The sequence below is a fragment of the Mytilus californianus genome, unplaced genomic scaffold (genome assembly GCF_021869535.1).
Source record: "Mytilus californianus isolate M0D057914Y unplaced genomic scaffold, xbMytCali1.0.p SCAF_11, whole genome shotgun sequence".
In the NCBI taxonomy this organism is placed as follows: Eukaryota; Metazoa; Mollusca; class Bivalvia; order Mytilida; family Mytilidae; genus Mytilus; species Mytilus californianus.
The window spans coordinates 45470556-45486443 of NW_026262593.1; the positions used below are offsets into that span (position 1 = coordinate 45470556).

A 15888-nucleotide genomic window follows, 5' to 3' on the forward strand; every position below is an offset into this window, starting at 1 on the left:
TTGTTTCAAAGATACAATAAAATATATAGCGTTTACTTAATTATTGAACATCAATTTATATTGTGCCATTTATGTTATATTACAGTTAAAATGAATACACTTAATTTATTTCATTTTATATATTTCTTATTTATTAAGTAAATCATGTAAATCATATACCGAATAACGTTAACAACATTGCACTTTTATCAAGATGACAATGACGCAAATTGTATTACTATAATTACATACAAGGATGTGTGTCACGTTCTATTGTGTCTATTACACGTATTTATATAGAACAATGTTCTTATCTTTAATCGTTCGATTATAACTGCATAGAAACAAATACGAAGTTATTACAAAGAAGAACGAATTGAAAAGCTAAAATGTATCAGGTGGCTAAATGGTTCAATGATCAATTGACGGTTTGCATATCGAAACATCCTTTGAATGAAATCACTGAGCTCTTGATTATTTCATCTACACAGATAAATTAATATAGTTATTCACTATGCGGGTGCCACATGTGGAGCAGGATCTGCTTGCCCTTCTATAGCACCTGTGATCACCCTGGTTTTCGTTGGGGTTAGTATTGCTCAGTCTCTAGTTTTCTATGTTGTGTTTTGTATACTGTTGCTTGTCTTTTGGTCTTTTTCTTTTTTTGCCATGGCGTTGTCAGTTTATTTTCGACTTATGAGTTTGATTGTCTCTTTGGTATCTTTCGCCTGCATGTCTTCTTATTCGATTCGCCGCCAGAACAAAAGGTATTCTCATACCACATCTTCTTATATCTATATAAAATTAAAAAATGCATATTGAGAAATCGAAGGCTTTTGTCGAAGCTTTTACATCTCTGTCGACACATACAGCCGATATTCGATCAGTTGTATGTCATGGCATGAAGCAAACATAGTACTATAATTGCATTTTTTATCAAGTTCAATATAGAGATTCGTTCAACGTAGTCACCATATTTTGAATGTTAAATGATAATGCTAGATCCGATTCATATTTCCTGATATTTGTAAAAGGTATATATATATATATACTGAAGGTTGATCTTCAGAAGGAACGTAAAACAGACCTATGATTGTTCGGGATTTTTTTTATAGTTGTTGGGGCTAAGTGTAAGATTTAGATTGCATTGACATTACATTTTTTTCTGTAACAATATAAAAATAAGGAGATGTTGTATGATTGTATATGAGACAACTACCCACAGGAGACAAATAGATGAGAATGTAAACACAATTACAGGTCACCACACGGCCTATAACAATGAGCAAAAGTCATACCGTATGTTAAGCAATAACAGTCCTCAGAATGACAAAATATGAAACAACTCAATAGAGAAAACAAACAGCTTAATGCATGGTTGCTGTCCGTCCTTAATGTTTTTCGTTATTAGAAAAAAGAGAACATCTCTATTACGATTGAATTACTTTGGAAGTAAAGACAATTTAAAAGAAGAATTGTGGTTTAGTAAAGAATGACCCTCTAATGCATTTAAAAAAAATACTCTTCATATTCCAAAATTTATCACAAATAACAGTTTTGACCTAGTACATGTATCTTCAGGCATCCATAATTTTGTCATAATTATGTTTAGAAATAAACTATGATTTTGTTAGAACCTCATAGTATACATAGAAGAAACAGTGAACTTGTGAATTTTATGAAAAATTGTGCCTTTTCGAAAATGATCCTCGTTAGGAATATTTTCACAAGAAACCGGTCCTAACTATTGTATTGAATCGCATAGGATCCGTAGCAAGGGTCCGAAACATACTTTAAACAGAATTGTTTTCAGTTTAGGAGGGTGTAGTAAAAATAGGGATGATTACACAAGGGCACTGCATAAATTATTGAATATGATGTATAAAGACGATGACCACGTCTACTTTGGGAGGCTAGTTGAAAACATTCATCACATTGATAGATCTGGGGAAGAATTTAGAGAATACCTATAAAAGGCCATAATCAATTTTCCCATTTAAAGAAGTGTGTGGCAGTTAACATTTTTGGAGCATCTGGGATCATCCCCCGGTTTTTGGTGGCGTTCGTGTTGCTCAGTCTTTAGTTTTCTGTGTTTTTTGTCTTATCGTTGTTTTTCGTTTCTTATTTTTGTAATGAAGTTGTCTGTATTTTTTCGAATTATGAGTTTGAATATCCCATTGGTATCTTCCGCCTCTCTTTTGTAACAGTGGTATGTTTTGGAACTGTTTTGAGGCCAAGATCATTATTTTGATATTTTTGATGATCCAAAATAGCATATAAAAAGGATTGACTGATCAGATTGACAAAAATGCTGATTACAATGCTACTATATCATTATTGAAACGGCAACATGTATATATAAGAACAGTAAGTCTTACATTTGATTTAGGATATCCGTCAGTTACTGTATACAGCAACCCCATGAAACAAAAACCAGTAAATATCTAGTCTAAGAGATCAACATATGCTCTTCAACAAATATACAAGTATCTATACAAATTGTCAAACTCTAAATCGTTCCTAGTTTACTGAAGTTATTATTATCTTCTGGAAGGTAGCATGATTAATGGATGGGTCAATTAGAGTCTATACACTATGGTCCTGAAAAAGATTTAACTACTTGGCGTCGACAATATGGCGGTAATAAGACTTTTTTAAGTTTTCGTTCTTCTCGGGAATTTTAGTATCACATCAAGAAGGAGTATACAATTCCTGCAAATTTGTATAATTAATAACCGAAAAGTATGATGAAAAGTCAAACAAATTTGCAAAATCCATCTGTTAAAAACCAATAAGTTTCATAAGCTTCAGGAGCTTATTAGGTTGTACCTGACTAGTGTTAATTTAACAGACACTTCTAAAGATCTGCCATCAAAATCAAGTTTGTAAAATGACTAAAACATTAAGACATCGCAAAAGACAACCACTGCCGATCTTCCTGGTTTTGGACGGAACTATGATTGTCAGAATTATTGCAGGTTTTGAGACTTCCCCGTTTTCATTTTCGTTCAGCAGAATAACAAAAGTTACTAAATAACGTACAAAAATTTAACCTAAAAGTAAAATTCAAAATTGTCTAGATTCAAAAGTACTTGTTTTTTGAAAAATAATTCATGATATTAGAAGACTTCTATTATCTTATCCAAGACAATTAGACAACTTTCCATCAGAGACCAAATGAAAAAGAAATTTTAAAACAACTATAGGTCATCGATCGGCCTTCAACAATGAGCAAAACCCATACTCAATTTTCAGCTATAAAAAGCCCAGAAATTACAAATGTAAAAAAATTCAAACGAGAAAACTAACGGCCTGATTTACCATGGTCGCAGTATAGCAATTATTCCAATTAAGATATTCATCTATTGACCTGGATGGCATGCCCCCCCCCCCCCCCCCCCAAAAAAAAACAAAAAAAAAACAACAACAACTCACAAATGACGAACAATACCGTAGTCTAAAACCTAATAGTTTGACGGAATTATACCGATTAGGATCAAGCGTATCCCTTGTGAATAACGTGAAGACCATTTGTTGCATGTTTATCCATAATTACTGGTTTGCCTAAACATACTATTTATAATTTTCCATCTATAACCAACAATAATATGCGGGATGAACTCCCGAAAATTATTGTTTTTTTTTAATATAAGTTGATATTATTAATCGAATATTTATAAGGATTTGTGATTCGCTTAAACTTGATCACATGTAGATTTGTATTTACTCAGTTTGCACGCCAATACTGTTGTGTTTAGCTTTTCGTAGGTCAAAAAAAGCATATTGCACGGGGCATACAGCATGTTACTAAAAATACTTTCTAGAAATACCCAAATTTTACATTGTTCATGCAATAGTTGTTGATTGATAATATAACAATTGTAGCCTTTGGTTGGGGTCAATACGATGTTATATCGACCAAAAGAAGCATATCGACCTCGGACTTCGTCCTCAGTCAATATGCTTCTCTTAGGTCGATATAACATCGTATCGACCTCATATAAAGGCTATAATTGTATAATATTGCAGGTTTACCTATCATCATACTTTTCAGTATTCGGATATACAAATTTGCGAGAAATCGTATGCTCCTCAGATGCAAATTAGAGGGATATCGTAACTATGCTCCTTTGTGACGTATTTCGAAAAATTCCCCAGAAGAACGAAAATTGGAAAACTTGTATCCCTTCCAAGTTGTTGAAGGTTTTTCTGGACCACTAGTGTTTAAACCAAAATCGATCTTTGTATCACTTCTTGTGTCTTCGGAGAATATCAAAATACTTGATTTGATTATCATACTATTTTTTATTTAAATGTACTTCAATGTAATGAAAAAAATAGAGATGCACGGTATAAATGAGGTAGCTACCCAACGATACAAAAACATGTTTAGGTTATTATACGGTTTAAAGCCTTGTCCATGAAAACCATGCAAAATGCAGAACCTTGAAAAATGTACATACAATTTCATCTTTTAAAAATTAACCTGAAATGACAATAAAAAGCTTGTTCCGGTCATGAAGGTATGAAAAATTCTCATGAAATTATCTTGTAACCACATATATTAATATTGTTAATAATCAGGCTTCCAAACATTCATATCTATGTGATTCATTCTATATACTATTAAATAATATTATTCACACTAACTTCTCGAAAAGCTACAAAAAGATATTTTTGTCAGAAAATGCTACAAAAAGGTAGAAAATATTTTGTAAATACTGTATATATATGCCGAATATAGTAGTACCGTGTGTTTTAACAACACAATATAATTTAGTTTCGAAACAGCCAGTATTGAAATATTTCATATTGATTATATACCCATATCAATATCACCCGATTGTAATCATGTATTAACAAGGAACACTTTTGCTGAGAAAATGTATATGAATAAAAAGAGATAATTCAACGAGACAGCAATGAAACGACAAAAAAAAAGACATACAGTGTATAAAAAACAAAAGACATGTCAAGCTTAAAATCATCCCGACTCTATACAAATTTGTGAATGCTGCAATGAGTTGTGATCGTTTGGACCTGTTGACGGACCCATTGCGACTTTGAGATGAAGAACGGCGATATGTCAGCTGTGATCTTATAAGCAAAGATGTTGTGGAATCATGGAATCGGAATGAGTTATTATTAAAAGAGGACAATTAAACATTTGTTCAAAAGTACTTCACACAATACAATAAATTTGAAGTCTTTTAACAACTTAAGAACAGAATGGCTTAGAATGCATGCGACAATTATTACAATTATTTATTATTTTATATTTTGACTGCTATGATGAGTACAATTTCATTGTGATAGCCTTATTCAATTTAGAAATATAATCAATATAGGTCATATAATCAATGGCATTGTCGTTTCATATAAACATTTCAATTGTTTTGTAAATTGATAATTATAGATGAAATAAATAGAGTTTCAACGGCGCCTCCTGCGCCCAATTATAGCCGTTGGTGGAGGAAGGGTAGAGGTAGGAGTTTCTTTGTTTGGCTGAGGTGTCGTACGTGCTGGAGTTTCAATATTAGGCAGATTTGTTGTTGGTGCTGGAGTTTCAGCTTTTGGAATTGTTGTCGGCGCTGGGGTTTCAACATTAGCCATGGTAGTTGTTGGTGCTGGAGTTTCTGCTTTTGGCATTGTTGTCGGCGCTGGAGTTTCAACATTAGCCATGGTAGTTGTTGGTGCTGGCGTTTCAGCCTTCGGCATTGTTGTCGGCGCTGGAGTTTCAACATTAGTCATAGTTGTTGTTGGTGCTGGCGTTTCAGCCTTCGGCATAGTTGTTGGCGCTGGAGTTTCAACATTAGACATTGCAGTTGTTTGTGGCATTGTTATTTTTGACGACATCACCGTCGTCGTTGCTGATGATGAAATGTTGGTCATAGGAGCAAGCGTTGTAGCCATTTTTATTTTTGCTACAAAAGGAAAATAAATAATTCGGCTGTTTGATCTAATCTTTTAAACATTGCTGATGAGAATATGACAGTGAAAGAAGGTATACATTAAGTATTTTAAGTAATGTCAATAACTGTGGATATTTTGTATTACTGTTGCAGCACTATGTGGAATAAAAATCTTATATGTAATAAAATAACTTTAAACAAATGAAAGCACACGCTTAGAGTGCAATTATTATTACACATAGAGTCGATGGTGTCAACTATATCTATACTTAAAAAAACTATATGTGTTACAAGTGTTACACATAGTGTATGGTAACTGTAACAACTGTTACACATAAAACTGCGAATATAAAAAGTGGCATAATTGAAAATCTTTAACATCAAGGTCCGTGTTAAACTATTTTTTTTACCGTTTTTTTTTTTAAATTTTCTGCTTTCAAGCTTTAACACATTAACGTTGGTTAAAACGGCAACATACCATGCAAACATAATTTGTTTTAGATCAACCATTTTGGTATCTGGAAGGGGCCTGGGATTTTAGTTCGGACGGATAGTTGACAGATATTTTTCGACCTTGAGGCGTTTTGTTTGTTTATTCAAAATTATACATAAGGAATGCAGAGAAACGGGGATATTGAAGTACTAGAACAAATTTTGTTGAGACAATACTTATGATTTTGTGATATGTCATTTCCATTTAGTCCAGTAGATTTCTTTTTGTTTTGTCATCAGGCAAAATTGTTTGCAGCTTAATATTACAAGATTAAATCAGGATGTACAATGTAGGATTTTAAATTGATTCACATTTTCTATCCGGGTGTCTTATTTTACTACGCGATATATATATATATGTTTTGCTCATAGGTAAAGGCCGAAGATGAGATGTTGATTACGTCCTATAGTCTTTTGGTCTTGTGTGGTTGAGAGTCTCCTCATTGGTAAGCATACCATATCTCCTTATTTTGATATGAAAGCACCTTCACTGGTCATGCAGTATGTAGTAGTTTTGTTAATATTTGTGTTCATACTTTTATATATACTGCGGTGAACGGTTATACGTACTGGTGAATGTAATTATAGCTGAAGTTATATTGGGCTATTTTTAACATACAATTGTGCATTGCTGACTGTCTTATTTCCTTTTCTTTGATTATTTAAAGCATAAATCATTGCAGGTATTTGCTTTTTTCATTTGCTTCCCATTTTTGTCATACTGGGGCCTTTTATAGCTTACTATATAAGTTATAAGTTTTGCTCATTCTTAAAGCCACACAGTACCCTAAATAGACATACGGAGATGTGGTAAGATTGCCACTTATAGACAGTCCACAATAGGCAAATCACTTGGATGCAAGCAACTATAGGCAACTGTACAGCCTTCAACGATAATCATTTTTCAAAGTCAGATTATCACGTGCAGATATCAGGAATCCAAGAGCAAAGTCCATGCCGTGTTAAAATATTTCAATGTTAAGATATAAATGTACAGTGTTTGCATTAAATCTAATAAACACATGATCAATCTTAATAAACTACAGACCATGTGAGCATGATTCACCTACAAGGATCTGGCAACGCTCTGGTATACTTTCTATTGTGAAGACCGTTTTGGGGTCCTTGAATTATGACGTAAGGACACATATCTTCATCTTTTTAAGGAAGTTTCATATGTTTACGTAGTTATTATCAGAAGAGAACCTAGAAGGAAGCTTTGACACATGATCTGTATTTCTGTATTTGAATGAAACATATGATATTTATATCTTACGGAATTCACAGGCATACGAATAGGTATAGCCAAAAGCTAGTATTGGTTTACACGGGTAATCATGCCAGTGACCTCCATCATCACGTCGTATGAGAGCGCAATCTTCATTACCACCATTTGCAAACAGAAATCCTGTGTTGTGATTATTTCCTTGTCCATCTGCGAATCGGCTGTAAGAAATCTTGCTACCTACATAAAGAAATAAGATAGTTGCTGTTAGAAAAAAAATATTGACATACTCTGATAAATGAAAAGATTAGAGAGAGTACTTTTAAGTGAAGGGGTTCTTGTTATTTGCAGATGCCAATTAAACACGTGATTTTACCTGTCTCGTTTTGATACCCTTAAAAGTTCACTGAAGATTATTTCCGATGGTGTCTTGTAATAAAAATATGTTATTACATGATGTTGCATTTGCTGAACTATTAAAAAATTCGCGATTGGAATTTTTTTAACTGAATTTTGGTGAAGTAAACTGATTCTTATAGCGTACGAAAATACATATCTTCAACAGCCCCTTACGAAATGTCAATTATTTTAAATGTATTTTTGTAATTCGTTAATGGCTCTATTAAAAATGAGGATTTTAACGTTGCGTTCATACATATTTGTGTAGGAAAACGGAAAACGAATTATTCGTCCTCTATAATCAATAGCCAATGTGGTCGCCCTATGTCCCCAATGGGACGAAGTGGATTAAAGCAAGTATAATCAATTAATATTATAATCTGAAAAGGATGTCCAGTCGAGAGTATCAGAATTTAGAAATAACTATATTCAACAAAACATATATAACAAATTACAGACAAATCATATTATTATGGAGTATTCTTACTATAAATTTATCTTGTATTCATAACTTCTGATTTAACGCCATATTTTTATTTGTGCTTATACATGTATAACTATACTTTCACAGTAAATATTCAAACGGTATATATAGCTATGATTAAAATTATACATACCATCAACCCAGCGCCAGTCACCTTCTCTGCTCTGATCAGTGGCACCTATCCATATATTATCAGTATCCCAGTGATCAAGACGAAGATAATTCAGTAAAAAACTTTGCTTACTGGCATCCTTAACCATTACCAAATCTCCTCCAAGTCTTCTACAATTTGCTCTACCATCTTGCCAGGATTTTTTGTCACGGACAAAAAGTACACAACTGTCAAGATATTCATGAACATACCTTAGAGACCGTATTCTTGATGGGCAGTGTGACAGATCTGGAAAATTGCATTAGTTTTACAATAGCTATAACATGTACACTATTTCATAATTTTAACAGCCTGTAAAGTACTAATATGTATTTTGCTCATTGTTGAAGGTCGTATGGTGAGCTATAATTGTTAACTTCTATGTTATTTGGTCTCTGGTGGAGATTTGTCTCACTGGCAGTAATACCACATCTTCTTATTATTATAAAACGGTATTTTGTAATTGAATACACTTTCATAAATAATAAAGGTCTTTTCCTTCTTCCTTTTCTTTCTTTCTGTGTACGAAAAGTGGTTGTAGCAAATTTTCTCAATCTAATTACCAAATTTATCCATATTTGACGTCTTTGATATAATTAACAGAAAGACAGGCATTAAACAACATTCAATATGTGGAAAATGAAAACACGGACGAAATACTTTTCAGTTGTGTTGGAATTTTATGCGACTGTCATACAAGTGAGAGATTTAGCTAGCTATAAAACAAGGCTTAATCCACCATTTTCTACTTAAGGAAATGCCTGTACCAAGTCAGGAATACGACAGTTGTTTTCCATTCGTTTGATGTGTTTTAGCTTTTGTTTTTGCCAATTGTAAAGGGACTTTCCGTTTTGAATTTTCCTTAGGGTTCGGTATTTTTATTGTTTTACTTTTTTCTCAAACCTTATTATGCATTTGTGTATATTTCCTTTACCTGAATAAAAATATTTTTTATTATTACTTTCATTGAATTCCGAGCACGTGTATCTCCAAAACAGACATCCTATGACCCATTCGTTATCCAGGTCCATTTATCCTAATTGACATGATATGCATTTTACTGAATTAAGGTTCAATGTTAGTCTTAAAAGTGTTATTAAAATCAAAATCTTCATATGTCTTCTCAAAGATATATATCCACAATTAATATCGAAAATTTTGTTTCCACTTATTGACTTGAACAATGCAAAAATAGTGAGTTTTTTTTGTATTTATCTGTATTCAATAGTTTATATTTTTAAAATTTATTCTTCCCTTATTGGATCATCTTTTAATATATTCTTGTTTTTATATATTAATATTTTTTCATAAATGAATAGTTATCTTACATATCAACATAAATATACATACCGGCACTGTAAACTGCTTGATGTACGAAACCAAATAGAAAAGACACAAATACTAGAATCATCTTGAATCAAATGAACTTAGAAAGAGTTAGTAAGATACCTGTTGGTTCTTGAACCCTTGTAATTGAACTATCTTACAATTTAGAATCATCCTTGTGTACGTAAGTAAACAATCATATCTCAAACTTAAAAGGATTTGTGGACAACATTCGGCTCTTATGTATCAAACTGAAGGTTGTCAAGTCAAAACCTTTCAAGTTGTTGACACAAAGTGATATTATTGTTTGTTCTGTTGAAGAGAAAGTTTAACTTAATTGTACCTAGATTTTGTAACTCTTGTGTCAGTTTTCATTGCCAACTGCATGTGTTTCCAGGGTAAATTTTTTCTCAAAAGAATGGTTTGATATGCATGAAATATCTGAACATTGGGTACAATGTACGTGTATTTGTTGCATATACTACTCAAAAACGCTGCTCACGCTATTGCTGTCAGTTTTAAATAAAACGTCTTTTTGTTTTTACAATGTCCATTGTACCTTGACAGAATACAAACAATCATATGGACTAAATGTATAATGTATACGCAAACCAAATGCATATGATATGCCATTCAATATTTACATCGGCTTTTTTTACGTTAATTAATTAATTCATTTCCTTATTTTTTTCATACTTTATTACTATTATCATTTTTATCAATAGTAATAGACGAAATTTAGTAGAAGCAGTAGTACTAAGTGAAGTGAATCTGTGAAGAAAATCAATAAAAGTGCTGTCTTGTTTGGTGTCTGAGATCATGGAAGACCACAAAAACCAATTATCTGATATTTAATATTTTTAATTTTTCCTATGAATGAAAGGATATGTGGAATATACATCATTTAAACAGTGACCAAACGACACAAAACGAGTACAAGATGCGGTATTCAACAAAAGATAAGGTCTAACAAGTATCAAGTTCTCAACCGCTCATTAAAAATAATTTACATTATAATTCTAAAATAATCATTCTTTTAATATCCGAATAAAGATCAAATTATCAATATTTTGTTTGAAATATAAACGAAAAAGAATGACAAATTAAAGTCTTCGTTTTCTGCCAATAATAACAGTATTGGGTGCTGTTGGTAACGGAGTCTCAATGTTTGGCATTGTAGGGGCGGGAGTTTCTACATTAGGCAAAGTAGTTGGTTTTGGTGTTTCTATGTTCGCCATCGTTGTTGGTGCTGGTGTCTCTACGTTAGGCATAGATGTGGATGGTGCCATCGTTTCGATCGTAGTCGTTGTCGGCGCCACAGATGTTGATGGTGCCATCGTTTCAATTGTAGTCGTTGTCGGCGCCATAGTACTCGTGAGATTTGAAATGTCAGTTGAACCTACTTGGATGGTCGGACCATTTGTTGTACCATTTCCACTCTTGGCTAATAGTAGCATTAAAACAAGAATATTTATAATAAATCTCAAATACATATCTTAACAATAATAGTTATAATAATTGTAATAATAATTATACATTGTAATAATAATTCGAACAGAAATATACATTCGAGTCAGACCTTTTGTTCAAATTCCAGCAGCGCCTGCATACGGAGTATATATCTCCCAATTGATACGATATTCCCGGGCTTGTGTTTCCTATCATGATTTCCTTGATAGAGGATTGCTGCTCACAAGGAAGCTATTAAGCCAAGAGTTCCAAATGGTGAAGTTGAAATCATCCCTTCGTAAATTTTACGGACGCCATCACGAGTTGGTTGACCGTTATGGAATAACCGTTTCACAGATGATATCGGATATGTTCCTTATGTCGTAACTACAATATCCTTCCCGTTTCACGAATGTGACTTACCGAATTAGACTATTTACCGGATTTGTAATAACATAAGCAACACGACGGGTGCCACATGTGGAGCAGGATCTGCTTACCCTTCCGGAGCACCTGAGATCACCCCCAGTTTTTGGTGGGGTTCGTGTTGCTCAGTCTTTAGTTTTCTATGTTGTGTCATCTGTACTATTATTTGTCTGTTTGTCTTTTTATTTTTGGCCATGGCGTTGTCAGTTTGTTTTCGATCTATGAGTTTGACTGTCCCTCTGGTATCTTCCGTTCCTGTTTTATCTTAATTTCACTATTTTATTTCTGTGTTCTTAGTAAAAATTCAATGTGTATTTTTTATCATTCCTATCCTGGTATGTTCGTCATTTTGCACCATTAACAGGGTTACACTTGATATATATTGCTTCGTGTAAATGTTTATGCTTATTTGCAAAAGGATAATGAAATTGTGCTGCATCAATCGTTGTTAATCAACCAAAAGTATAATTCTACATTTATTATTCATATATAGTGTTATACATTTATGAGCATCTACGTCTTACATTTTTATTTTGTTTACTATCGAAATAATAAGTTTTTTGAATGATTGAAGAAGACAGTGTTACCGTAACTTTTGTCATGATACATTCCAACATTATATGTAACTTTTCAAAAACATTCAATATTTAACTATAGGTACACTATAAAAATAAGAAGATGTGGTATGATTGCCAATGATACAACTCTCAACCATAGACCAAATTACGTAGAAGGTCAGCAACTAAAGTTCACCGTACGGGCTTCAACAATGAGCAAAACCCATACTACATATAAAGCTATAATAGACTACTTACGGAATTCACAGGCATAAGTGTAATGATATCCTATATTCCCTACGATTGGATGACATGGATAATCATGCCACAGGCCACCATCACTACGTCTAATCAGAGCACAGTCTTCGTTTGAACCACCAGCAAACAAAAATCCGGTGTTGTGGTTATTTCCTTGTCCTTTTGCAAAATGCCCGTATGTTACACTAGTTCCTGAAAGGAAATGCATTTAGTTAAATAATACAAACTTAGTGAAATCCTGCTAATTCAAAATTGACCTTTTAACTTCAAGAAAGATAATATAAATGTGATTGTTCATAGAGTTAAAATGGAAGATATGTACATGTAAATGAGATTCGTATGAATAGGTCTTCTTTTTATCAATATTAAAACGATTTAAAACATCTCCCAGAATATTTTGAAAATTGACCTATCAGAATCAAAGGTTGTCTCCGACTGAAATGATTTTCATCCGATCGATTGTGATCATTTGTAGAATACCTTTCATACGTCATATTTGCCAAATTTGATAAGAACTTACCAAGTACATTGTAGACACATAGCATACAATTTAAAATGAGATTTTCAGAGGGTTCCAAGATAAGTATCAATAGGAACTATGTGCCACAAATCGTGCTAACATGTTCGCCTTCCAAAATAAATCCTAATCCAATCTAATATTTAATACTAATATTGCACACTTGCTGATTTTTTGTACTCATATAAAGCAGAATTGAAACAAACTGAAAAAGATCACAACATGCTTCATGTCACTTACACCTGCATTATTTTACGCATAAATCATTTTCAGTGAGTGTTTTATCTCTTAAAGCACTTGGAAGTGAAATAATAGGAAATGGAGAGCCAAGAACCACTGCTCTGTATTCTTTTTGACTGTATTAGAACAATAAACTCATCATATATATATATGTACTAAGCATAACATTTTGTACTACAGACGAGTGTTTAGTCTACCAAAGATTCACCAGTGACGTTCGAAAAAAAAAGTTGAAAAGGCCAAATAAAGTACGAAAATTAAGAGCATTATAGACCCAAAATTCCGAAGGGTTTGCCAAAAACAGCTAAGGTAATCTATTCCTAGGGTAGAAATTCCTATGTTTCTGAACAATAATTTCATAATTATGATCATATCAATGGTAATTCATTTTCAACACAGTAGTGCTGACTACTGGGCTTGTTAACAAAGTGGCAAACACAAACTATAAAGAAAAACACGTTCGCCAGTTAGACTGGCACGGTACTAGTTACGTCTAATTTTATGGAGGAGTTCGGTTTTTGTGTTTGGTGTGATCGGTTGTACTGTCAAATACTTTTGTAATTCTTGTTATCCTGTTTAAGCATTACACTGTGTAACTCAAAAAGATATACACAGATTTTAACATAGTATCAATAGTCGTTGATTTTTAGTGTCTTATATAGTCGGAGAAAATTGAATTTACGAGCGAATTATCTTTGAACGCACCGCATTGCACTTTCATAGACACGTATTTCATGTTGTTGTTTCAGTGAGAGAGAGAAAAATATGATCCCTGTCGAGCGCCTATAGTAATACAGAGGCAACTCGAGCTTATAAGTATGAACGCAGGAAATTAAACACTTGTTTACCTATCTTCATTGTACTTAAAATATATCTCCTTAAGATAAGTCCTTACAAGATTTGCAATATTTACAGGTTGTAATAATCAGAACAAGGAAAGTTTGTGAAATGTTATTTTAGTATGTCATATTCTTCAACAGAATAGATAAGATATTATATGATTGTTTTGATTAAAAATACCTGTCCAGTATATATTCAGTTAAACCCAACCGTCTTCATCGAAAACTACGGAGATAACCTCTTATGCCAACGTACCCAATGAAATAGATTGGAACAAGTTGAAAAAAAATGTAGGTATTCTCTTTTTTAAGGACAGTAAATGATTCTTTTACAAAAAGTTAATATAACGAACAATACCAAAAAACAATTTTTACAAGACTTAAAAACAAATACCGTCTATCCAGCGCCAGACGCCTTCTTTACCCTTGTCTGTAGCACCAATCCATACATTTGCTGCATTCCAATGTTCCAATTTTAAAGAATCCAAAATGAACTTTTCTTTTGCACTATCTTTTATTGTTACTAAATCTCCTCCTAGGTTCTTGCAGCTTTTATGGGCATCGTCCCATGACAATTCATTTTCGACAAACAGTAAACATACATCTGTATACACACGTACGTGTTTCAAAGTCTGAATTCTTGTTGGACATGTTGATAAATCTACAGAAAAAAAATGCGTCAATGAAAATATAATTTTATAATATTATAAGAAAAGTTGAAAACTAAATATTACAGCATTTATTTAAATGCGGCTTTGCATGATTTTCATAACGTGACATGACATCATAGCCAAACTTCGACACAGGACACCTTACATTGTGATGATAATAATAACACGATTGTTCGTAAACAATTCAATTTAAACGAAAAAAAAAACATAGCCTTAGTCGTAGAAACACATACTGTTTATACCTTTGTTAGAGGTCGGCCACACTCAACACATATGCTCTAATGAGTATCCATTATAATGAATGCGAATTCAGAAATACAAAACGCGCGTTATCCGTAACGTCATGCCAGTACTTGGCTGGTGATACCCCGAGGACTAACAGTCCACCAGCAGAAGTACTAGTATCACCTAAATTAAAATTTACGACACCTACAAATGAAATGTCCTTGGGCAAAGATAACCTAATACACACGCTCTCGCTCCATATAACATTTACTTGTCGTGTATATATATACATGTACCATAGGTTATTGATGGAGTGTGTAATATTTTTATCAAACAGACCTTCTGATTCTTGATATAACATGAGTATATATTACTAATTTAAATATTAAACAGATGCCATCTTATATTGGGCAGTGTTAATAACGATAATTCTTGTGTTACATTGTATATATATTCGGTCAACACATGACATCGCACAACTAATCGAATTCTCCGAATTCTATAGATCTATATATGCATTTTCCCCTTTGCATGTCCATCGTGGCCTTGAGTTTTCGTGGTGAAAGTTAATGCAGTACCAGTGGCGGATCCAGAACTTTTCATAAAGGGGGGGGGGGGGGGGCACTGACTGCCATAAGAGGGGGCCCCGCTACAGTCATGCTTCAGTGATTTCCTATATAACCAACCAAATTTTTCCCACAAAAAGGGGGCCTCCATGATATTAGTACTACCAAATAT

At 33.1% G+C, this 15888-nt stretch overlaps 1 protein-coding gene across 1 annotated transcript; it reads right to left on the bottom strand.

Annotated features, from left to right (window-relative positions):
• Positions 1-5230: 5230 nt before the first annotated feature.
• LOC127720925 (mucin-2-like) lies at positions 5231-15511 on the bottom strand. Its single transcript, XM_052227661.1, has 4 exons — positions 15490-15511; positions 14679-14915; positions 12659-12850; positions 5231-5903 (listed from the first exon to the last, which is right to left on the bottom strand). The coding sequence occupies exons 1-4, from the start codon at positions 15509-15511 to the stop codon at positions 5413-5415; spliced, it is 942 nt and encodes a 313-aa protein (XP_052083621.1). The 3' UTR covers positions 5231-5412.
• Between the last annotated feature and the right edge of the window lie 377 nt (positions 15512-15888).

Coding starts and splice junctions, on each gene's coding strand:
- LOC127720925 (XM_052227661.1), bottom strand. CDS start 15,511: ATGTTATATCAAGAATCAGAAG. Junction 12,851..14,678: donor GATTGGTGCTACAGACAAGG/GTAAAGAAGGCG, acceptor ATTTCCTTTCAG/GAACTAGTGTAACATACGGG. Junction 5,904..12,658: donor CACTTATGCCTGTGAATTCC/GTAAGTAGTCTA, acceptor TTCCTTTTGTAG/CAAAAATAAAAATGGCTACA.